Source organism: Stenella coeruleoalba (assembly GCF_951394435.1).
Source record: "Stenella coeruleoalba genome assembly, chromosome: 19".
Lineage (NCBI taxonomy): Eukaryota > Metazoa > Chordata > Mammalia > Artiodactyla > Delphinidae > Stenella > Stenella coeruleoalba.
Genome location: NC_137165.1, coordinates 51,801,437 through 51,825,790, shown reverse-complemented (window position 1 = coordinate 51,825,790; position 24,354 = coordinate 51,801,437). Strand labels below are relative to the sequence as shown.

The window sequence follows — 24,354 nt, the reverse complement described above, 5'->3', positions numbered from 1 at the left end:
CACATTTACGTCACCTCTGTTCTGGGCTTCTGCCTGCACCCCTGAGTTTACAGGTGGCTCAGATCAACTCCGACCTTTACATTTTTAAAGTTGATTTAATTTTTTATATTAGAAAAGCAATACAGGGAGTTCCCTGGTGGTCCAGTGGTTAGGACTCTGTACTGTCACTGCCAAGGGCCCGGGTTGTTCGTTCCCTGGTCGGGGAACTAAAATCCCATGAGCCACATGGGGCAACCAAAGAAAACACAGTCATACAAGCTCAACGCATCAACAAATGAGCGGGTAAACCAAACGTGGCAGGTCCGCACGATGCAGTATTACTCAGCCATAAGAAAGAATGAAAGATACTCGCTACAGCTCAGATGAACCTGGAAAAGATACTCAGTGAAAGGAGCCAGGCACCAGTGTCCTACAGGCCACGGAACTGGTCACTTTTGGTTAATTTTATGTTATGTGAATCTCACCTGAATAGAAAGAAAGAGACTCAGGATTTGCAAAATGCATATGGAAATAGAAAAAAAAGATGACCATCAAGGATCGTGATCTGCAGGCAGTCGCTAATAAACTGTTGGTGTAGGTCTTCCTTCCTAATTGGAACGTGGTCCCACAGTTGTCAGTCTCTCCCCTGGGAGCTGGGTGTCCCTTCACGCATTTTGCTGAAGCCCCTGCCGCCTCCCAGGAAAGGAAATGCCCCGCCCTTTCTCTCAGTCCAGAGGCCAGACCTCACCACTGAGGACGATCTCGTGGGTGAACCCGCGGAGGTGGACGCTGCCACTCACTTTCCCTTTTTGATTGTGTTCCTGCCCAGCAGAGGGTCCAGAACTGGGTCCACGGTCTCGCCAATGTTCTCGATGAGCAAGGTGTCCCCTTCTGAGATGGCCTGCTCGATGATATCCAGGTAGCTGTGGGCACAGCACAGGGGCCGTGAACGCCCTGGGGCCCGGTGACGGCGCAACTGCCTGCCCCAGAGGGACCGAGGGGCCAAGAGCTCATTCCTCTCCCAAACGCCTCCTTCCCAAGAGGAGCTCAGGGCTTCTGCGTAAATCGCCCCCAGGCTGACAGGAGGGCTGGTGCACGTGGAGCGCTTCCGGGCTATTGAGCCAGACGTTCCACAGCTGCGAGTCTCCTCTCACTGCCCAGCACACTGGGAAGGCTCCCAGTGCAGCCGTGTCACGGCCACTGCTTCTCATCTATGACGATGAGAGACGAGAAGATGACCGCCCGCAGCCCCCCGGCTGGCAAGTGACCAGGCAGGACCAACGCAGGCAGGAGCCGAGGCCAGTGCCGTCCCCCAGCAGGAGCGGCAGGTAACGGGGGAGAGAGGAGCCCCGAGTTTAATTCTTTCCCGCCAGTGCCCAGGGCCAAGTACTAAAGAAATCCACATGTGGGTCAGTGTTTGTTTTCAAAGACCCATCCATCCATTTAGCGAGTATGAAGGGCCCCAGGTGGACTTCCCAGCACCGTGGCCCGGCCGGCCGGCCGCCATCTCTGGAGCCCCTACCCCACCCGCCACGGCCGAGCACCTCTTCTGTCCCAGGCGGATGGCCTTCAGCTTGCTGCCGTATTTGTTTTTGATCCACTTGATGCCCTGCAGCTGGGCGTCCACGAAGAGGGGCCAGCGCTCCGTGTTGCACAGGATGGTGGCATTCTCTGTGGACATGCGGTCGCTGGGGAGCCCCTGGTTGTTCCAAGTGGCCACGTCTGCATCGTCGGTCAGCAGGCTCAAGGGATCCAGACCTTCTGTGAGCGGGATGGGGACCTGCCGAGGGGGCGATGTGGCCTTACTCACCTCTCAGCGGAAAGCGGCTCTCCGAGCAACACGTGGGCCGCCGGGCTGCGTGGGGGAGGACAGCCACACATTCGCATCACGCTGAGGAGCAGCTTGGAGCCCGGCCAGAAGGGATGTCGGCGTCGGCCTCACAGGGCCACCGTCTACATCCTGAGTGGCTGGAGTCTCCATTGCAGGAGCAAAGGTGCCTTCTGGCTGGGGCTGCCCTGCCGGGGGCCCCCGAAGGTGCTGAGTGATGGATGCGACAGGACCGCCTACCTTTAGCTCATTTATGTAAGGGATCCAAAACCCCTCCATTAGCTCATTGCGATATTTCTTGGTGAAGTAGCCCACGTAGGAGACGAAGGCGGAAATCAGCAGGACGTCCCCACACAGTGTGGCCCCCTGGCTTCTGAAGTTCTCCACCGATTCGGCCCAGCGGACGTTTTCTGATGCTAATCCTCCTACCAGCCTGAGATGGGGACAGGGGTCAGTGGGCAGAAGAGAAGCACGTGTGTCGGGGGGGAGAGAGGACGGACTGGAGGACCAGGAAAGGCGCGCCTCCACCTTTAACACGCCAGGGACCTTCCAGTTTCAAATCCTGACTCTGCTCAGCGGTTCAGGACAAAACATGCTTTGGGGGAAGTTTTGGGCAATACACGCTTGAGGGAAGCAAAACTGATGCTTTCTGGAGGCGGTTGGGAACGCCGAGTTCCCCTTCCCCAAGGGGCCGACGTCACGTGGATGCTGACGCTGCCTGACCACGTCACCCACGTGCCGAGGCTGCTGCCCGGACACCGCTGAGCACGCGCTTCGGGCAGCGGGAAGTCCAGAGGCGGCCCCCTGGCCCTGTGTGGAGTGGGGACTCCAGGGTGTGCCGCGTGCTTCTCAGGCCCCCGGCTCGAGGGCTGGTCCCCAACCCTAAATGACACCAGGAGTCTGAGAGTGTGGACAGGTTTGTGCTTGACTAGCCTGCGGTCTGGCTTTAGCATCCTCCGAGCAGCCCTCCTTGCCAGGGACCGAAAGGCCACTTGACCTGGTGGAGGTGAGTCCACATCCCACGGGAGGCCAGGCACACAGCCTGGGGGTCTCCCGGGGTTTATCACTTTGTGCTCAGAAAGCGGGGGCTGGGGGCCTTGCTGCCTCCACCTGGGGCGTAGCCCCCCCTGAAAGGCCATTCTGTGGGCTCATCCCTTTCGGGGGGTGGTGTCTGAGGACAGGAGGGGCCCCTCGGAGGGAGTAAGGCACCTGTTAGCCAGCGAGATCACACTACTGGTGGCATCAGCCTCCTGCTGACACTTGATTTTCTCGGCTGTCGCTTTTTCAAATGCCGACGTCAGGTTGCTCAGGTTGGCGTTGAGTTCCTGAAGGAACAAGACAGGCCCTGAAATCGGGCAACGCTGGGGGTCCCCAGCTCTCCTCCCGGGAGGGCCGGGAACACGGCCGACGCCGGCAGCCTCCGGGGTGATCAGGTCCCCACAGCGGCCTGCGGGCTCTTGCTCTGCTCCGTAATTCATGGCAGCGGCTGTGCCGACCCCTCTCAAACGGAGACACGGACCAGCTGCGCCTGCCGACGGCACTCACAGCGATCTTGCTTTTGATGCGGGAGAGCTTCTCCTGCGCCTCGGCCAGCTCCGCGTTGGCCTCCTCCAGGGCCCGCCTCTTGGGGGCCACGTCGCAGTAGACCTCGTAGAAGCGGACGATGTTGATACACCAGGAGCACAGGCCCGCGGCGGCCGTGGACTTGGAGCGGATGAACTCGGGGTCGAACGTCGGGTTGCCTTGGTAGGGCCTGGAGCAGGACAGCGGGCGCTGAGGACGCAGACCTCCCGCCACCCCCGTCCCGCCTCCAGCTCCGCATCCGTCCGCCGCTCCGGTCCCCGTTACCAGCAACAGGACGGGGAGCACATTTAACTTTGTTTTTTTTGTATCTTAGTGATTAATGATTAGAAAGAAGATTAGAAAGAAGAAGAAAGAAAAGAATGAAACTCAGAATTCTGGCCTCTGGAGTAGAATTTGGAGGGTGAAGGGCAACGGAAGTAGTGATTTCAAGTCCTATATTCTAGATGATGGAAGAAAACCTGTGTTTTTTTTTTTTTAATCCTCTCTGCTCCTGCTGCTTTATATGGCTGGTCTCATTTTCATTCTGCAACGACTCCAGTCCTAGGCAAGAAGACTGGGGTTCAGGGGGGGTCAGCAACTTGCCCAGAGCAACGCCGACAGGAAGTGTTGGAACCAGGGTTTCTTCACCAAGTTCTCACATCAGGGGCTGCGTGTCAGGTGCTGCCCTGAGCGCTGCCCATATGTCAGGTCCTGGAGCCACCCCTGCCCTGGCACGTGTCCTCACGCCATCTGACTCTGGGCAACAGGCCCAGAGAGGCTGAGTGTGTCTCCCAAGGTGACACAGCTTGGACTGGGCAGTGCAGGAATTCACACGGAGCCAGGCTGCCCCAGAGGCCACCCCCGCTCCCCCGCACCCCACACACACAACGGGCCACTTCTGCGTCCCCTCAGCTCAGTGCCCAGTTTTCAGGGATCCCCAGTGAGGCTAAGGCTCTAAGGATGAGACTTACAAGAGGTGACGTTAAAGAAAAAAAGGGGTGATGTGGTAGGTGTTATTGTACAAGAGGGATGAGGAAAAATGCCCATAGATGCAGTTAAGATGCTCTAGAAACTAGAGCACCTTAACTAGTGTTTTTAAAATAATGGCAACGTCATTGAGCACAACAGACTGACCTGTCTGCAGGAAGAATTCTAAAGGGACAATTTAAAATAATAATTGAAGTGTGATTTGAATGTAGGTGGGGAACACGGCCCATCACCTCCTCACTCTGGCATATTTTACGCTTCGTTTGGGCAAATAGTACAAAGCGTCTGCGTCTTTTAAGCACACTCCAGGCAGCATGGGGAGGTGGCAGTGGAGAAGTTTGCTGGGTGACAAGGAGGAGACATTTATCATGGCGTTATTTATGACGGCAGACACGGAGACAGCCTAAACCCTCAGCAACGCAGGTGTAGTAAGTAAATTACGGTTCATCTGCGGCAAAAAAGTCAAGCTGATCGAGTGTTTTGACAACACAGGGAAAAGCCTTTTTCCCCCACGATGTTAAGTAAAAGATAGAAAGCAGAGCAGGTAATTGCATATACACAGCATTCTTTCAACTACAGGGAGAAGCACGAGAAAAAAGACTGAAAGGAAACAGGCCACATGTTGACACAGGCCGCTCCCTGGAGGTGGGTCTGCGTTTTTCTTGTCTTTTCTCTTAAACTTTAAACTACTCCTTAGTCGTCAAATGGTTTTCGATCGTCCAGCCCTCTTCCTCAACAGATGGAGCTGAGAGAGGTTGGAGTCTCACCTGGGGTCATGCGAGGGGCTCCCTTTCTCAGTTGGGGTCAGGTCAGGTCGGCCCTGAAATCGGGTTGCCAGGGGACGGCCAGGCAAAGAGTGTTCACAAGTGCAGTGCTCACCAATGCTAGCGCATCGGATTTATGGGGCAAGACGTGGAGGTCCCCCCTGCACACCCTTCCCAAGTCCCACTAGGACCCTCTGCTGGAGTGCTTGTACCTGGACAAATACCTCCTCAAGCAGCAAAATGCAAAGAAACTATAAGGGACTAAAAGTACTACGTGCGTGCACATTGGGGCAAATTATGAACAGAAAGATGCAGAAAGGCTGAAACCCAACTGCCTCTTCTGAGGTGTCGGAGCAAAAGCAGGGTCCTGCGCATGACCCCTGCACACGGCACCACCAAGGGGGTGGGCAGGCCACCTAAGCCCCCCCTCCGACCCCACCCACCAATACACCCCTGCCCTCCCCCCATTTAAGGGAGCAGCTCGCCCCCCACCCGCCGAGCAAGGCTGGGGAGACAGAGGGTGATGAGGCTCCCCGCAAGCTTGGCATCGTGCTTCACCTCGACGCCTGGGCAGCTCAGGGGCAGGCGGATTCGCCCAGACTGCTGCCTGCTGTCTCTGGGGGTCCCACCTCGCTCTGTGCCGCCCAAGACCCTGCCCACTCCAGCAAGCATAGACTTCCCTTGGGACCATGCGGTATGGGGCCAGGGGCAGGTGGGAGAAGACTCGGGACCACACGGTGCCTGGACGTGACGTGCTCCCAACAGGATGAGGACTGAGCTGACCCCATGGCGGCAGCCGAGCCCCAACTCACTTAAATGCTTTCAGGCAGGCCTCGGGGATGTGCTCCTTGTCAAACTTCTTCAAGGAGTCCAGGAAGGTGTCCACTTTGCCCATCATGATTTTCGCAGCTTTCCAGCTCTGGTCCTTGGGGATCTTGCCCCCGGGAGCCGTCAGAATCATCACGGCGGCCGTGACGTTGACCACGGCGTCTGGGGGGGACCCGAAGGACTTCAGCTCTGTCAGGTTGTTCTGCAAAGACAGACGGACAGACTAGAATGGGGATTTAGCCCCGAGCAGGACCAGGAGGCCCCCGGTGATGACCCCACGGCGTCTCCTCTCTTCCTCTCTTCTCAGGCGTCGTGATCCCCGTTTCTTCCCCCTCCTGCCCTCACCTTATTCAGAGTGTCGAGGGCCTCCTGCGCGGCCAGTAGGGCCGGCTCTGCCTTGGCCAGGTCTGTTTCACAAGCTTTTTGTTTCTCAGTAACATTCTGGAAGGAAGGCAGATGGGAAAGATGGATGCTGGGGTCCGTCTGGGTGGCGTGTGTGAAGGGGGGACCCTGGGCGGTGTGAGGGCAAGGAGGGGTGAGGAGGGGTGACGAGGGGAGTTGCCCTTCGCTCTCGCTTGCTGGGTCACCGTGTGAAGCCCGCCTTTCCCTGCCCTGCCTCCTTTGTCCCGAAACACTCAGGTTAGAAGGAGCTGGGTGTCAGCTGACCTGGGATTCAGGGAGGGGAACTGGTCCTTCTCTTGGCTCCAGCTTCCAGGACCAGAGGGAAACCTGGGGCCACACAGGCCACTCCCTGGCTTTGAGGCCTTATTTCTTGGTGCCACTGTCATCCCTCCAGGATGGACCATTTCAGAGGTACAGCCCATCCTCCCCTTAAAGTGAGAACATCTTCATTCACGCATGCACGCCTTCATTCATTCACGCATGCATTCACTCTTTGGCTCGGGAAGAACCCCTCTGAGCCTTCAGGCACCAGGCAGAGACCAGGAGAAGCTTGGTACCCATCAGTCAGGAGTAGCATCTGCGTGACAACAGAGATGAAGAAGCCAGTCGGGGCTGGGAGCTTTTGCTGGGCAAGGAGGAAGGACGACAGAAAGAAGAGGGTCTCTTTGCAGAACACCTCCTGGAGAATCCCATTCCATACCTTACTTTAGGGACATGCGGGACACAACTCAGGGAACAGGGCATGGAAGGCACTGACTTGGCCGGTGGTGCTGGGAAGCTCCAGGCTTCCCTGGAGCATGTTGGGCCATTTCTGGATCAGGGGTTGGAGAGGGGTGGGCACCCAGATGTTAACAGCTGCATGTATCAGACGGCAGGTCCCTGAGTTCAGGGTGCAGGTGTAGGTCCTGGCTTGGATCCTGACTACGTCACTTGCTAATTTTGAGACCTCAGGCGCATTGCCAACCATCCTAACAGGGCTGTGGTCATGCAGGTTACAATGAGGGATGGAGCAGAGCTCCTGGCTACCCCACCCGGCCCGGGACCCTCCGCGCTCCAGCACTGGTGGGAAGGGCAGGGCTCAGGTCCCCCTCCTGTTGGCCTTGGAAGGAGGCTGTCTCAGGCAAAGAAATGACTTGCTGCTGTCCTCCCTCTCAAGAGACAGCAGACAATTACTGGGACTCTTAATTTAGACGCTCACGCAGGTGCATGACTAATGACAAAAAAGGCACGCAGGAGAAGGCGACGAGAAATCAACCCAAGCCACGAACCTTCGGCGTGGAGCCCACCAGGGCCAGTGGCACTGGAGCATCTCGGGGCTCCAGGTGCAGCAAGTCTGAGGACCAGGGCTCCGAGGAAGGCTTCTCAAGCCTTAACGTGCTCACAGGCCACTGGCATCTCACTGAGATGCAGACCCCATTCAGCAGAGCTGGGGCCTGGGAACCCGCATGTCTTACCAGCTCAGGAGATGCCACTGCTGGGGCTTGGGAGGGCAGCCCTCTGCTGAGCTGGGGGCCCTGCGCTTGGGAGAGAAGCCCTCCCTGCGGGGTTCCTGCTGGTTTGCCCGGGCCCATAGGAGATACTGGCCACCAGGGGAAGGGGCCCAGCAGGGCAGAGCCGCGTGCCGCTGCCCGTCTGCCCACCTTGTTGATGACTTCCACCTTGACTTCTTCCTCATCAGCAATGGCTTTCTCTTTGCTGACCTTCTCTGTTTCCACACCCACCACGTGGATCAGCTTGTCCGCTTTCTCGTTTTTCTGCTTGAGCTCAGCCTCCTGAACCGCCAGCTTGGCTTTTAAATCGTCCACCTAGAGGAGGAGGGAAGGGAGGCGGGCAGCCCGGGGCCCCGGCCACCGCACGCTGCCCCCTACTCGGCCGGGCTGTCCCGGCCCGGGACGGTACGGGCTGGTGGCCATGTGAGCCGCGGGGCCCGAGCAGAACAGCAGGCCTGCCGGTTGCTTACCACTCCCTGTGATGCATTTCTAAGTGCTTTTTCAGCTTCTCCAAGGTAAGTATTTACTGAGCACCGACTGTGTACACAGGGTCGCAAGTATAAGACCCATTCCTGTCGTTCAAGGAGGTGGCAGTCAGGGTGGCCGGATAAAAACAATGTCGGCAGAGGCAGGGTGCTGAGGGGTTCTGGGGAGGCTGGCGGGGCTGTGAGAGCCTGGAGCCGGGGATGAAAAGCTCCCTCGGGCACTCGGGTGAGGCCCTAGGCAGCCAGGCGGAGGGAGTTCTGGGAAGTGGTAAGTGACGGGCTGAGACACCCTTCCCCATCTGGGTGACTTCTAGCACGAGGAGGCCACCACTCCATCGCTGTAACCGCCCTCTCCTGGGTGCATTTCCTGTGTCCCAGGACCACTCCCAGAAGGTACATTTGGGGAAAAACGCCTGCTGAGCCGGGCTTCTCCCTTGTTCCTATCCAGGGAGGGAGCAGGCTGCTTCGTGGCTCCGGCAAGCTCTGTCCAAGGAATGGACAGCCGCAGCACCGGGTTCCCCTCTCCGCCCCCACGGGGTGGCCTTGGCTCTGTGCAGCAGCCTGTGTCAGGGGCCACCCTCCACCTGTGCTTCTGCAGCTCCAAGGCCTGCGGCAGCTGTTTACCAGGCTCCCGCGGAGACGCCAACGGTGGGCAGTAAAGAGGGAGCCGGGGCTACACCACGGAGGATATTTAAAACCAGGCAGAAAACTTAAAAATTAACACGGTGTGAAAGTACGGCAGATGCGCTTCCATCTGGGCACCACAGTGTGAACGGGGCTCCGGGATGGACCCGCCTCCACGGGCTGCACTTGCCTGCATGAGCAAACCCCCCCAGACGCGGGACCCCCGGGAAGCACCCGACGTAACATCAGCACCCGGAAGGCGTTTGGGATCCACCGTCTAGGTTAAAACCCGTATACTTGCTGTGGTTTGCCCTTACTTTGTGTCACATGCCTGGGGGAAGGTTCTGGAAGCACATCCCGAGGCCCCAGCTCTCCTACCTGAGAGGCTGTGCTCTGCAGCTTCATCAGCCCGTTCTCCAGCCTCTCGATTTTGGCGACCAGCTCCATCCTCTTCTTGGCCAGTAGGTTCTGGTACAGTTTGATCTGCTCCAGGAAGGTTTTGGGCGTGGTATAGTTGTAGCGTCTCTCGGTGGCGAGGTACACCTTGGACATCTCTTTGACGGTCGTGTGCACGTAGGACATGAAGAGGCTGATGGAGGCCTTAACTTCCGGCTACAAAGACAAGACAGAACCATTCATTCCCCGGTGCCCTGATGGAAGAGGAGGCTGCTGGCCACCGGGGACCACAAGGTGGGTTCCCTTCCTCGCCGAGGACCCTGGATGAGTGGTACCCCCTCTGTCAACCTTGGTGGTTCAGCTGTCAAATGAGGCTCAAGACAGCAAGGTCTGCAGGGCTCTCACGGGCGATGGTGGTATTGCACCGCCAAGGGGCCCGGTCAGAGCCAAGGTTATCACTATTCTCTCTCTGACTCACACACTTGCATATACAACATGCTTGATTAACCAGGTAATTTCTGCAAGCATTTATCGGACATTTCCTGTTCCAGGCCCTGGGGTTTTAGTAACTCCTTTCCCAGCCCTTTCTGGCCCGCGTCCACGCCAGGGTCACGGCCCCACCACCTGGGCCTGCCCCACCTGCCCGAAGACAGGCACTAGGAGCTTTGCCCCAGGAATTAATTGTTCAAGGGACATTAACTGTAATTCAGGTTAATTTGGGAATGTGTTCATCCAACACACGCTTCTTCGGCATCTACTCTGCAGCCCTCGCTGGTGCCAGCAGTGGGGCCATTCGCCGGTCCCAGGAGGCCCCCGCCCCTACAGGCACTCGGGGTGTGGAGGACACATGACGGCGGCATTTCTGGGAAAGGCTCAGCCTGCAACTGAACGCTCTGACAGTGATAAGCGGGGGGCTTTACCCATCTTTAACAACTAGGGAAGAGGTTAATTTCAGGCTTATTTTATTCCACTTAATAACTGAATATGCGATCAAAATAAATCAGACACGATAACCACGTGGGATTTATTCTAGGCCTGCGCATCACTTGCATCAGCTGGGTCACAGGCTAATGCCCATTTCTAGGCCGGCAATGAGCACAAACGGTGAATGCGGGCACCGTCTTTCAATAAAAGAAAGACACTGTAGGGACTTCCTTGGTGGACCAGTGGTAAAGAATCCGCCTTCCAATGCAGGGGACGTGGGTTCGATCCCCGGTCAGGAAACTAGGATCCCACATGCCACGGGGCAACTAAGCCCACAGGCAACGACTGAGCTCGTGTGCCTCAACTAGCGAACCTGCATGCCGCAAACTACAGAGCCCATGCGCTCTGGAACCCGTGGGCCACAACTAGAGAGAGAAAACCCGCATGCCACAACTAGAGAGAAGCCCGTGCACCACACTGAAGAGAAGCCTGTGGGCCACAAAGAAGATCCTGCGTGCTGCAACTAACACACGGCCCAGACAAAAAATAAATAAATAAATAAAATGTTACAAAAAAGAGCCTTTAAAAAGAAATGAAAGATGCTGTAAAGAAAAAGAAAAAAAAAAAAGAGGAAAAAAAAAAGAAGGCTTACATCACCCTGTCTTACTTGTCATGCCCTATAAAAGGCAGGTCAGGGCTTCCCTGGTGGCGCAGTGGTTGAGAGTCCTCCTGCCGATGCAGGGGACACAGGTTCGTGCCCCGGTGCGGGAAGATCCCACATGCCGCGGAGCGGCTGGGCCCGTGAGCCCAGGCCGCTGAGCCTGTGCGTCTGGAGCCTATGCTCCGCAACGGGAGAGGCCACAACAGTGAGAGGCCCGCATACCGCCCCCCACCCCAAAAAAAGGTAGGTCAAAGGTGAGGCAGCAGCCCTGGGCAGAGCCCTGGGGGCAGAGCCATGTTGGAGCCCAAGGCAAGAGGAAAAAGTGTGCGCCCGCATACACTTATCAAAGTAAATACGGGCTCTGCAGTCGGCTCCAATCAGGGACTATGTTCAAAGCCCGAGCTGCTCAATCTGTTCGCACATAGGATCCCCCGGAACCAGCCCTGTGGGCCCGTGGCCGCGTGAGGCCCGGAACCCCCAGCTGATTGAAACGACCATTTCCCTGGCACAGTAAGTCGGGGCCAGAAAACCAACAAATGGCAGCCTGTCTTTGTTTACGGTTTTGACACTTTTGAGCATTTCAGCATTAATGTTGATTTTTAAAATACTGCATTAAAACATCACTGATCTTGATTAAGTTTTTGGTGCCCCCTTAAGTTTTGCACCCAAGGCGAGTGCCTCAGCTGCCTCACCCTATCCCGGTCCGACGGGAACCCTCCCTCCCGGCTCTGTGCCCCGTGACTCACCTGAATCCCCTCGGTGTCCTCAAGGAAGTGAGTGCTGACGGACACCAGGGCGTCCTCTGGCCACTCATGGAACCAGTCGATGGCTGTGCAGTTGACCACGGCAGGGAATTTTCTTGCTCGTACACGCAGGACGGAGCCCACGGGGGAGAAACACAGGATTACCTAGAAGTGGACACAGTTGCTGCTGGTTGGGGGACGGCGGCGCTGGGGCCAAATCGCGCTGCTTTTGCAGAAAGCCCCTTTAGAAGGAAAAGCTCTCTGCGTGGTGTCCGTCTCCAAGTGCGGGGGTGGGGAGAACACGCCCAGGTCTGGGCTGGCAGTGTGGCCATCGCATCACGATGTGAGGGTGCAGGGGAGCCCCGAGCCCTCCTGGGGTGGCCCCACAAAGGGGGAAGGAGGGCTGGGTGCAGGAGGGAGTAGGGCGTGGGCAACCACACTGGGTAGGTGAGGTCCCAGAACAGGGAGGGCTATGGTCCTTTAGCAGGTCTGGTCCTTGGGGGCCGGGAGGAACGAAAGCAGGGCCACCTGGCCAGGGGCAGCTGTCCTACTGGTCACGGACGACGAGGGAGAGAAGAACCCAAAGTGCTCTCGGTCTAACTTGGGTAGCTCAGCCAGCTTCCCCAAGGGGGAATGTTGAAGGTCAAGGTGAACTAATCTATTTAAACGTGCTCTATTGCGGGGGGGGGGGGGGGGGCGGGGTGGATGCGCATATAGAAATCACTTCTTTCGGCCACAAGGCACTTCTAACAGCCCACCTCCATCAGGCAGCCCACCATACTCTCCTAACAGTTTTCCACTTCCTGTGCGGGAACAGCCCCTAACTCCTCCCCGAGTGAAGAACCAGCCCTTAGAAGGTCCCCGGGACCCCCCGCCCCCAAGCCCGGGACCCCCTACCTTCAGGTGCCTGCGCACTTTCTCAATGAAGAATTTCCAGCACGCCTCCCGGGTGTCCGTCAGGCCCAGGGACTTCACTTGCGGCCGCATGGAGGAGATGATGTTCTCCACCTCGTCGTCCATAAACAGCCCCGGGATCTCCCCCGAGGCCAGCAGGTCATTGATCAGCACCAGAAACTGCTCCTCGGCCACCTGGGAGTCCGTCATCAGGAACACCGAGGGAACGTTCTTCACGGCCGACTTGATGTACTGGGCGCTGAGGTCGAGCTGGACCCGAGGAGGACACCCTCAGAGGTCTTGCCAAGAAGATGCTCGTGTAGAAGCATCTTCCACCACCACCCAGACGGGGGCACCCGGAGATCAGCTCCGTAAGAAATGGGCAGGGTCTGTAGATGGAGACCCAGGGCCTTCCGTGGAGGACACCCAGGCTTGTGGCGGCTCTACTCGCCACAGCTCCAAAGTGGAAACAACCCAGGCGTCCCTCGATGGATGGATGGATAAACACGATGGGGTCCATTCACACAGTGGGATATTATTCTGCCTTAAGAAGGAAGGAAATTCTGACCATGCTACAACACAGAGGAACCTAGAAGACATTATGCTGAGTGACGTCGGCCAGTCACAAAAGGACCAATAGGATTTGTCCTCACATGAGTAGGATTCCACTCATACGAGGTCCCCGGCAGAGTCGGATTCATGGAGACAGAAAGTAGGTCGCTGCGTGCCAGGGGCTGTGGGGAGCGGGCAGGGGGAGTTAGTGTTTCATGGGGACAGAGTTTCTGTTGGGGAAGATGAGAAAGTTCTGGAGACGGACGGTGGGGTGGTGGCACCACTATGTGAACGTATTAATGCCATTGAATGGTGTGGTTAAAATGGTAAATTCTGTGTTGTGTATGCTTTACCGTATAAAAAGGAATAAAAAGCTTAAATGAAGACCCTGGAAGAGGCCCCGAATGAATACACCACGGGCTGGGAGGGGGAGGCTGGAAAGTATTGCCTCTGTTCATCGTAACTCCTATCACATTACTGGTAGGTTTTAAAGAAATAATTGACAAAACAATTGCATGGTAATTCTGGATGAATAAATGAAGGAGAATAGTAAAAAAAAAAAAAAAAAGCATGTTACAGAGCAGTATGAATAGCTTGCTATGTTTGAAAAGTGCCAACTTACACGTATAACTTGTAAATATATATTAAAACGTCAGTGTCATCCAAGTATGAATGTGCATTTTCAGGGGTTTGGTGATTTGCTTTTCTTTACCATCTAATTTTTAAATAAGACCTGAGAGCTTCTGTAATTATTTTAAAGGCTTTAAAATGTCCATTGCAGGCATCCCGAGCAGCTCTCTTCTGCCCTTTGGAAGCAGCACACCTCCCTGACATCTGTTCAGAGAGAAACATCACCAGGGTCCCTCAGCTGGAGCTGACAGGGGTATAACTGGGGTCACAAGGCAAGCTCCAAATTCCAGGGTTTTTGGACAAGCTTAAAAAACAAATCAAAGGGAAGCCCTGAGCCTGGGAGAGCAGAGGCCTCAGGTGGGATGTGAGCCCCGGTCACGCCCTCGGGGGTGGCCTCCATGGCAGGTCCTACTTGGAGAGGCGGCGGGGGGCCTTGGTGTTGAGACACATCACTCTTCCCATTCCACAGTCCATCATGGATGTGGGCTGGGAGCCGACAACGCCGGAATCAGCCGTAGGCACCTAAACGCGGGAGCTTCATTGCGCGTGAGCGCGGCGGTCGTCCTGGGGGAGGCGAGCGTGGCGACTGCACAGCAGAGGGCAGCTCCTGGCTGGCGCGGGCTCAACCTGCACCGCTGTCATGCTGACCCCTGAGTGTTCCTCCCTCCTGTGGTTTGGGAATGAACGAATTCGGGAGGGGCCTCGAAGTTCCACCAAGTTCAGCTTTTGAATCCGGTTCGACTGGCTGAGGCAAGGGATCTGCTTGGAGCGAGGGAAGCTAGTTGCTGCAGGGACCCAGGTCAGAGCGGAATGTTCTGGAAAGACCGGTGGTCCCTAAAGGCCGAGGGCCGGCGTGGTGGCCCCAGGCCTACAGCACCTCTCTTCCCCCATCCCGCTTGCTCGTCTCCGGGAGAATCGGGGTTTGCCGCGCCCTCTGGCCGCTGCCCTCTCTCTGGCTCCCGCTTCCAGGCTCTCTCCTGGGGCCCCCAGGGGAACCTGCTCCGGCCGAGACCTCAGGGCCTCTCCTCGGCCCCAGCCCACTGTCCTGCCTGGAGCCTCTGAGGCCTCGACTGTCGTGAAGCTCGGCCCTCTCTGGCCTTCCTGCCGTGGCGCTTGCTCTGTCCTTGCTGACCGCTGCTCTGGCCCGTGGTCCTCGTCCTGCTTGCCCCGGGATCCCGTCCCCCTCAGCCTCTGCACCTCTCTGGCATGGACTCCGCCACCCCCACGCGCTCAGGCTGAGGGGCCGAGATCTCCACCTGCCGCCCTCTCCTGCACGTCCCAGCCCCACAGGTCCCAGTGCGCCTTGGCCATCTCCTGCCGAGTGTCCCCTCAGTTCCCCCGACGCCCACGCACACGAGGCTGCACACTATCTTGGTTTCTTCTGGCACTGGAGTCTTGGCCGTCCTCGCCACCCCTCCCAGTCCCCCTCTGTCCTCAGTTCCTGTCTGCTTGAGGGAGACTTCGTGTCAGTAATTGCTCCAGCTGCCAACGTCATGGTCAGCCCCACAAGCTCAGCTCCGAGGGTCCCCTCCTCACTCACCATCGAGGAGGAGGGAGCGGGTCCGGACAGCGGCATCTGAGGATGTTAAAGACCACCTGCGTCTGGGTGCATCTCGGGACTGGCGGTAACAGAGCAGGGCGCACACTCCCCTCTCTGGCCGGGGCACACTTCCGGGGCCCCTCGCGGCCGTCGTCATTGCCGGCAGAGACGAAGGAACAAGGAGCCCAGGTTGGGGGTGAGTCTCAGGGAAGAGGGTCAAAGAGGTGTGGCCAGGGGCGCTCTCCTCCTTCTGCCTTGCCGGCTGCAGGAAGGCAAGCGCTCGCCCCACCTGCCCCTCTCCGGTCAACATTTGCTGAAGGTCGAGGGGGCCGCCCGAGCTGCTGGGACGTGGGCCTGGCCCCTCACTCAGCTTAAAGCATTTCTCCAGAGGGTCTGGTCCAGCTCTCTGGGCTACTACTCGGGCCTCGGGGAGAGGGCTCACAGAAGTCAAAAGCACGCCACTGCCTGGCCTGGGGACTGCACGGGGGGTGGGGCCTGGGACCCAGCAGGTGGGAGTCCAGCTAAGGTCCCACTCCTCCCGTCAGTGCAGGGCACTCGCCCACGACGAGGGTCTCGCTCCATCTTTCCCTCCTCCCTTCTTGTTGCACTGTCTGGTTCCAGCCTTTGTGGGGTCACCGGGGCTCCTGTGGTACCCCTCTACCCGTCACTCCTGAGCGATCTCTGCTGTCTTCAAGCCATCCTCCACTCTGTCCCAGAACACCATCAGATCTTGCCCCTCCTGTGCACACATGACCTTGACAGTATCTTGTTTTCTTGGGACCAAGTCCAGGGTTTTCCATGAGGCATACGATGGCCCTTGGGTTTGGATCCTGACCCTTTTCCCGCCGCGTCTCCAAACTCCAGTGGGTGCCCGTGGCTTATGGTACGATTTTATAATAATGTTACATCATCATGAACGCATCTGTTACGCTAATAACATACACATTGTTAACTTCTTACTGTGACGCTCTCATTAGAACGATAATAATGCATCTTATAACTGTTCAGGAGTCTGCTTCCCCTAATATGACGCAAGGTCCAATGCAAGGTCCTACAGCCCTGTTTACGGCTGCCCTTACTTCCGAATCCACAGAAGCTACTTAATAAATAACAAATATAATAATAAACACTTAATAAATGATAACCAATGAGGAGTACAGACCCAGTTCGTCGCGGGCGCAGGAGCAATGAATTGTGACGAAACAGATCACAGAGCTGCTGTAGCCAATGCCAGGGGATAAAACAACATCTGCCACAGGTGGCCCCAAGGTGAGGCCAACAAAATCCTCACAAGCACAGGGCAAAGAGTATGATGCAATCAGGAAAATAAAGCAGTACAGTTAAGCTAACAGACTAGAGATTTTTCCAGTGGAGACAACTCAGTACAACCGCGCAGCTCCAGAGGCGAGGATTCTAACCACCACGAGCGCCCGCGGGGAGTCGGTGCAAACCCACTCGCGCGGCTTAGCTGAGCACCGCTAAGACCCACGACACGCCGGCTCAGTTCAGGAGGTGGTGTCTGGCAGAACCTACATTAGGGAGACCTCTCCCTTAAGGCTGGGATTTTAAAAACACAGCCAGCTGGCTGGTCCTTTGATAGGAAGCGTAGAACGCACCGGGGGCAATGACACCAGCGGGCTAGTCCTCTGATAGGAGGTGTAGAACGCACCGGGGGCAATGCCAAGCTGGAGGCCGCTGGCCCTGGCACAGCCTGCTCAGCATCGTCGCGAGAGCAGGGCTGAGAACTAGCTCACCGTCCCCATCGTCCTTCCTGGGGCCTCTGCCCGCAGACCACCCCCCTCCTGCTGAGGTCCCAGGGTGCCAGGCTCCGGCAGGGGTCCAGGCCACCCCCCTAAGGCCACCTGGCCAGCAACTGCCTCGGAGCCGTGAGCGGAGGGGAGGGTCCCCTGGGTCTGGCACTGTCCTGGCCCACAGAGGCAGCCTCGACACCAAGGCAAAGAGGGACGAGCCGTGTGACGCGGTCCAGTCAATTTCAGCTCTAACCCGAGACACAACGATGGTAAGCTCTAGACTGATCGTGTTTGACCAGCACACAGGTCCCCGAGAGAGCAAATTTTCGGGAAAAAGGAATCAATAAAAAGCCTCGGCGGCACGTCTTGGGGATGGGAGACCTGAATCAAGCTTATATTTATTTGATTAATTAAAAAAAGCAGGCCCCCAGAACCCTGAGGATGTAGTTAGACAGCTAGTGAGTACCGGTTCTCAATTATTTAATCTGGAAAACTGGGAAAGATGCGGCACGGTTGGATGACCAGAGACGAGAACCAAATCTCTTTGCCGCTATTATCTGGGGTGACTCTCTACTGGCTCTAATCTACCGGAAACCCACACTTCCTTTTACCTTCGTCACATGGCCGTGGGCACCTGCCGAATGTGTCCCTGGCCTTTACCGTCTAAGATAATCACCCTGCTGGTGACCTTCCCACTCTCTGCGCTGGATGCTTCGTCTGGGGAACGGGAGTGGGGAGACTCTTCTCCGCTCCCCCTCCCGAAGGGCGGCTTACTGAGAGGCGACATCTCACCTTGAGGTCTGGGATCCCGTAGCCCTTCTTGAGGGTGATCTGGAACACGTCCAGCGCGCTGATGTACGCGGCCAGGCGGGAGAGGCTCTGCTTGCCGCTGCCGCCCACCCCGACCAGCAGGGCGTTGCCCCGTGGGGACTCCAGGATACGGCTGATCCTGCAGATGTGGGCCACCGCGTCCTCAAACAGCACCTGAAGAGACCGGGCCAGAGAGACCCCGGGCGTCTCACCGCGCAGACACGCCTCCCTCGTCCCTCCCCAGCCCGCTGCTGCCTGCTCGAGCCCCGCTCACCAGGTTCATGACCGCGTTGATCTCGTTGTAACTGTCCAGAGCTTCCACCAGGAGCTTGCTCAGGGGAGCCACGTCAGTCACCGGCAGGTACTTGGGATCGCCGATCCCGTGAGCAAAGTGGCAGTAGATATTGGGTTTGGCGAATAAGAGCTCATCAGCAAGATCCTAGACGTCAGAGACAAGATGCTTCTGTTGTCGCTGCCTCGGGCACACAGATCACGAACAGCAGCCCGAGCACCTTGCCCGGCGGCCTCAGAATATCAGGCCACGTCTGCAGGGGCCCCCGCAAACCACTGGGCAAAATCCCCTGGCCCCTGCCACATCGGGAATGAACGGAGAGTCCAGAAAAATGACTCTACCACGAAAACCCCGGACACATCAGCGGAGCACATCGACCCCAGCAGAGCTGTCTGTGCCCAGCGGCTAGAGGGAGGTCTTCACTCCTCCTCGCTCGGGCCACACCCACGTGGCAGAGTCACCTCGTGGGACCCAACGTGGTCCTTCCCATCCCCAGCCCAGGGCCCTTGCAGGGGGGCGGGGATTGTCACGGGGTCCCGACACCCTGCCCCTCGGAGCCTTCCTGGGCTTGGCAGGGGGACGTGGCGGCCTGACGTACGTCGAAGAACTTCTTGGTGGAAGCGATGGTGACTCTGCGCAGCGCCTCCTGGTCCTTCTCATCCACCATCTTGTCGCCGTACACACGTTCGGCTTCGTGCAGCCAGAGGCGGACGAGGTCCAGTGGGATTTTCAGGGTCTCTGGGGTGGAGAACAGGAGCCCCTGCCCCAGACGCGGGGCGGTCGGCCTCCTTAGCCGTGTCCGGGAGGCAAGCCGAGCGCCGCGTGTGGATCAAACGAGAAAGTGGCCGCTTCCCCAGGGGATGACCCTTTAGGCTGTGGTACAGCGGCCACCAGAGGTCCAGGAAGCCACGGACTGCCAAGGCCGCGCAAGTCCTGGAGGCTGGAGGGTGTGTCTGTGGCCTGAGAGACGTGGGGGGATTCTCCTCACGAGACAGGGTTAAGGGCTGCCCCCTCTAAGGGGGTGGACAGTGGAGAAAGGGACAAGGGGGCTGATCAGGCCATGGAGTGGCCGGCGAGCTTGGGCCATGCAGCGAGCCTGGCAGGCCCAGGCCTGGCTTGGCCGTTCACTAACCAACGGACCTGGCAAGTTCAACAGGTGCTTTTCTTCCAGGCCCTTGTTCTGGGCTCTGGGAACACAGTGATGATGGGACTGACCCTGCCTTCATGGAGTTTGCCTTCTAGTGGGGAGATGTAACCAGACAAAATCACAAGGTAATTACACATTGTGACGTGCGCTATGAATGACGTAAACAGGGACAGTGAGACAGTGTGTGGGATGAGGAGGGGCCTCTCGAGGGCACGACATTTGAGCTGACACTCGAAGTGGAGGGAGCCTTAGACTTCCCACCTGTAAAATGGGGACATACGAGCATTACATGTTGTTTGGAGGAGAAAATGGGGATATAAGTGGCCAAACCCATTGGCTAGCTCAGTCAATACGTAAGAGGAAACATCATCACCACCATCAAGACTACAACCATCACCACCACCATCACCATCATCACCATCACTACCATTATCGTCATCACCATCATTATTGCCATCATCACTATCACCATTATTATCACCATGGTCACCATCATCACCATCATTATTATCACCACGGTCACCATCATCATCAACATCATCACTGTAATCAGTCCATAGATCACTTTGCTTTCTCTCCTGAGAGCAGCAGAGGAGGAGAGCATCTGTGGGTCAGGCCTTGGCCATAACGTGACATGACACAGCGCTAAAAGCAGTACCTGGAAAATATTGGAGAGGTCCCTGAGGTTGAAGACATAATGAAACTTAACGGCTGTGGGAAGAAACGTTGATGTCACTTTCTGGTGCAGGGCTGTTACAGGAAAAAGACACATCGATTCTTGCACACTCTTAATGGTCTCGGGAAGTGCAAAGCTTAAGCTATCGTTTCTGAAGCAAATGGACTATGCGATGGTGACAATTTAAGTAGGAAATCTACAGAGCTGAGGAGGGAGGAAGTTCGCTGCGCTACTGACGTGTAAATTGTTTCTGTGTACTGAATTTCCTATCCTCTGCCTCCCCCTCAAGAAACTGGATTTCACAATACCTCAACAGCATCGTTAAAAAAAATATTGACTTGGAAGTATAAACAAAATATTTACCAGGGGCAAGTATGAAGCCTCCGTCAGCCCCAGAAAGCAGCGGGTCTCGCTGACGGGAGAGGGGGCGAGGCAGGTCAGCTTACCCAGGGCGGAGGCCACCAGGTGGTTGCTCATCTTCTGGACTACCATGGGGACCGACTGATAGGCCAGGTGCTGGGCCAGGATGGTGCTGTAGATGCTCATGAGGGCCTCCTGGCCCGGGAAGCTCACGGCAAACACACAGAAGTGGCGCTGCCCGGAACAACCAGAGACCCTTGTCAGGCTGCGCGTAGGGACCAGCTTGGGGCGGGGCCCCCTTCCTGGGGAGCAGACTCTGTCCTCATCGCCTAATGTCTCGTGGGCATGGTCAGAATGGACAGGTTCTCTCCTCATGCCATGTGTGTGGTAAAGCCCCCTTAAATACTGATTACATCTCAAACAGCCAAATTCGTGTCATGCTCTCCAGAAAAAACTTGGAGGAGGCCAAAGAGTGCCTCAGAGCGCAGCCTGGATTTAAATTCCAGGTCTCCATCTGCTTAGGTCATTCAGAGGTGAGGTCCTGCCTGGGTGGCATTGCAGATAGAGTACAGGATTTCCTGTTAAATCTGAATTTCACATAGGAAAATTTTTTTTTTTTTAGTACAAATATGTCTCGAACATCGTATGGGGCATGCTTTTCTGTTTATCTGAAATTCAGATTTGAGCAGGCATCTGTATTTTTATTTGCTAAGTCTGGCAGCCCTATGGGCTCACAGGGAGAGCTGACTAGCCTCTCAACACCCGCCTCCTTCCCCCACCCGTTGGGAATGTCCTGACATCTTCTGAAAGGCTGGGGCGTTCTCCAGGGAATGCCAGCCCACAGCCCCATGATCCCAAATCAATGCTTTCCTTTTCATTTGCCAAAGCGAGCCTTGGGCTCCTGCAGCTGACCGAGATGAGTCCAGGTTCTGCCTACCTGAAGCCTGGGGTCGATGGTGAAGGATCCAGCAGTGGGGTTCATGCATGCCACGTACTGACAGTTATGGACGTCCTTCAGTGTCAGCTTCTGTCGGTCATACCTGCGCGGGCAAGGCCAGCATAATGTCCTGCTGCCGGAGCCACCCCCCGGCTCCCCACCCACCCCAGTACTGCCCTGCATATGGTTAAAAAAAAAAACACCTCAAAATAACAATTACATGTGAAATGGCCAATTGTACTTCATGCTCTTAAGAGAAATTTTAAAACAGGAGGCAACAGAGTGGCTCCGTGTTCAGGTCTGGGTTTATGTTCCAGCTCCTCCATTCAGTGGCCTCGTGACTCTGGGGAGGCTGGCTAACCCAGCCGTGCCTCAGTGTTCTTGTCTGTGCAATGGGTCATGATGAGGACGAATGGAGCTAATGCATGAAAATAAACTCAGAAGGGCCCCTGAAATAGAGCGAGGGTTCCACAGATGTTTACCACCCCCCCCATTATCACTCTAATTATCCAGGATGATGATGGTGACGACGATCAAGCAAGCTGAGGAGCTTCCTCGGTGCCAGGGCACTGCTAACACTTCCAGGGGCTCAGACGAGGTCAAAGGCTATAAAGAGCTTGTGCGTCTCTCACGTGCCTTTTACCTTTTGGCTTTTCCCCCCATTGTTTTTTGTTTTCTGTTGGGAGTTGGCGCCGGCCCTTGTTCATTTGTGGGGATTCCTTGTATGCCCCACGTGTTGATCCACTGCCAGTGTCAGGCACTGCAAGTCGTTTCTCCCGTTAATCCCATACTGTGCTGGGCCATGGCGTCTCTGGGTGAACAGCGTTACTCAGTTTTCAGGTAGGTCAAAGTCACCATTCTTCGGCCTCCTGGCCTATGCTTTTGAAACCTAGGTCTGAGAAGTCCTTCGCACTCCCCACCTTTCCCCGGGTCACACTTTCTTCCACCAACGTGGCAGTTTCTCCTTTGGCTTGTGGGTCTGCCCTCCACGCGGGGCCCGCCTGATCCGTGTGGGAGGGGGTGGTCTGTGTTGCCGTCTCTTCTGCCGTTGCTGACAGAGCCTCTGAACGGTCCAGCCTTCCCTGTTGCTTGTGGGGCCCCTTTATCTGAAATTCTAGAGGGATCTTCCAAATCTGACTATGCCTCCCCCTCCTAGAGAGATGCTTCAGGACAAACTCAAGGGCAGCTGTGGACCCAGGGCTGAAGTTTCACAGCCCTTAGGGCCCTCTTAAAGAAGAGCGCAACACATCTTAGTTCTGTCAATTTTGCAAGGATGCACGACCTGGTGAGCCCATTTCGAGAGCATGCAACCAGGGCCCGGGAGAGTGAGGGGCCACCCCTGGGTCCCCCAGCAGATCCTCCCGAGGGGGCGCGGGCAGCCCTCACGTATCCCTCCTGCTTTGTCCTCGGCGTCCTGCCCTGTCCCTCCCCAGACCTGTCCTGGGCCCTGGCCGTCCCACACCACTTTCATGTCCTCACAGATGTCGAGCTCTCGCAGGGCTGCACTTCAAGTGTGCCCCGCCCCGGCCCAGCTCTGTCACCTCCCCAGGGAGCCATCCCTAACACCCTGTTCCCACATCACAGCCCACAGCCCCCATGGCTTCACTGCTGTCCTTGCTGGGTTCCTACAGCCCGTGAGCCCTGGAGTCGGTGTCATGTCACGGGGAAAGGCCAGCCATGGAGTCAGACACGTGGGCTTGACCTCCAGCTGCGCCTTTCATCAGGGCTGTGACCGCCAGCAGGCCACTTATCCGCTCTATGCCCTATTTCTCGGCAGTAAGGGGCAGACTCCACGCATCCCCTCACTGACCCCTGATGAGATTTCTCGGGTTCCTCTGGTCTCAAAACCCCCAGGTTTGGCTTGGGCCACTTGCCAGGTCATCGTGGCACACTTCTTTCAAGTGATACTTGTTTTAACCACACTGAATGTTCTGACCTTTCCAGACTGCAAATGTAAACATGCCACCCTCGGCTTTCCGTTGCCCTTGGGAGAAAGTGTTCTCTGTCCAGTGGTCCATGAGTCCTGGGGTCTGGCCGCCCCTGCCCCGGGCAACCTCTCCCTCTGGCTCTCATGCTCCAGCCACGCTGGGCTCCTATGGCCCCCTCCAGGGGCCACACTCCCTCTGCCCATGGCATCTACTGTGCCCGAGATGCTCTCCCTCCAAAGTACTGACACTAAGGCCAGTAATGGAGCTCCCAGCTGTCTCCTCCCGCCCCGGGTCTCTGACCCAGCCGCTGGGGCCCTCTGTGACTGCTCCCTTCACCCTGGAACTGCACCCCTCTGTCTTCTCTGCCATATGGACACTTCAATTAGAGGGGCCCCTGTCTGTCCCTGCTCCATGGAACTGCAGGCCCCAGCCGCCAGCCCGGGGCCTGGCAGATGCCCAGGACGTATTTGCGGAATGTGTGAGAGGAGGAGACCTTGATCCCCCACCTCTCCCCAGAACTGTGACCCCATCAGCGTGGTCCTGTGTCCCAGCCCTGCATCCTCCCTGTGGCAACCCCCCCGCCCCGCCCCCACTCACCAGTGCCTGTGGTCCATGTGCTGCCGGAGGAGGGTGTGCGGGGCCACCGTCCCGTACTTGTCCACCTCGGGCATGTTCATGTCGTCGATGAAGTAGATCAGCTTCTTGGTGCCTGGTGGCCCGTAATTCCGCCCTGATTTCTTCTCCAGCGGCTTTTCGAGAACACCTAGAGAAGCGAATGGGGTGACTACCACGGTGCCTGGTAGATCTCAGAGGCGGTGGCCCGAGGGGTAGCCCCGGGGCACCAGAGACAGGATGGGTTGGACTCCAGCCACCTCAGGAGTAAAGGAGAGGGTGGTGGGCACCACTGGCTCCAGGCAGGGGGACAGGAACCTTGTGCTCATCGACCTGGGGGCCACCTGAGACTGGTTACGAGGGGAGCTCCCTGTGGGATCTGCCACCCTCGTTCCCCTGCTCTGGGCATAGAGGGCAGTGGGTGGGGGCATGGGAAGTGGAGAGGCAGCTGGCAAGCTCCCGGGTCTGCAGTAAGAAGGCACTGTGAGGAACGTCAGGGTGGGACTGGGGGGCAGTCGCGTCAGATGAGAGTGATGGGGTGTGTCGAGGCC

At 57.0% G+C, this 24,354-nt stretch overlaps 2 protein-coding genes across 4 annotated transcripts in view; one reads left to right on the top strand and one right to left on the bottom strand.

The window, feature by feature from the left end:
* The window catches only part of DNAH17 (dynein axonemal heavy chain 17), a 110,914-nt gene that overhangs the window by 23,367 nt on the left and 63,193 nt on the right, over positions 1–24,354 (bottom strand). For both annotated transcript variants that reach the window (XM_079904930.1, XM_079904929.1), the window contains exons 47-64: positions 23,789–23,954; positions 21,264–21,366; positions 20,413–20,560; positions 19,949–20,040; positions 18,742–18,903; positions 18,126–18,290; positions 17,834–18,025; positions 12,572–12,838; positions 11,678–11,839; positions 9,329–9,562; positions 7,992–8,156; positions 6,295–6,390; positions 5,934–6,151; positions 3,353–3,560; positions 3,017–3,132; positions 2,048–2,240; positions 1,524–1,759; positions 780–902 (exon numbers count right to left, since the gene is read on the bottom strand). In XM_079904930.1, the coding sequence (XP_079761056.1) occupies positions 780–902; positions 1,524–1,759; positions 2,048–2,240; positions 3,017–3,132; positions 3,353–3,560; positions 5,934–6,151; positions 6,295–6,390; positions 7,992–8,156; positions 9,329–9,562; positions 11,678–11,839; positions 12,572–12,838; positions 17,834–18,025; positions 18,126–18,290; positions 18,742–18,903; positions 19,949–20,040; positions 20,413–20,560; positions 21,264–21,366; positions 23,789–23,954 (3,046 nt within the window). The remainder of the gene's footprint in view (positions 1–779; positions 903–1,523; positions 1,760–2,047; positions 2,241–3,016; positions 3,133–3,352; positions 3,561–5,933; positions 6,152–6,294; positions 6,391–7,991; positions 8,157–9,328; positions 9,563–11,677; positions 11,840–12,571; positions 12,839–17,833; positions 18,026–18,125; positions 18,291–18,741; positions 18,904–19,948; positions 20,041–20,412; positions 20,561–21,263; positions 21,367–23,788; positions 23,955–24,354) is intronic.
* Positions 1–24,354, top strand: part of PGS1 (phosphatidylglycerophosphate synthase 1) — a 108,538-nt gene that overhangs the window by 61,224 nt on the left and 22,960 nt on the right. The window lies entirely within an intron of this gene.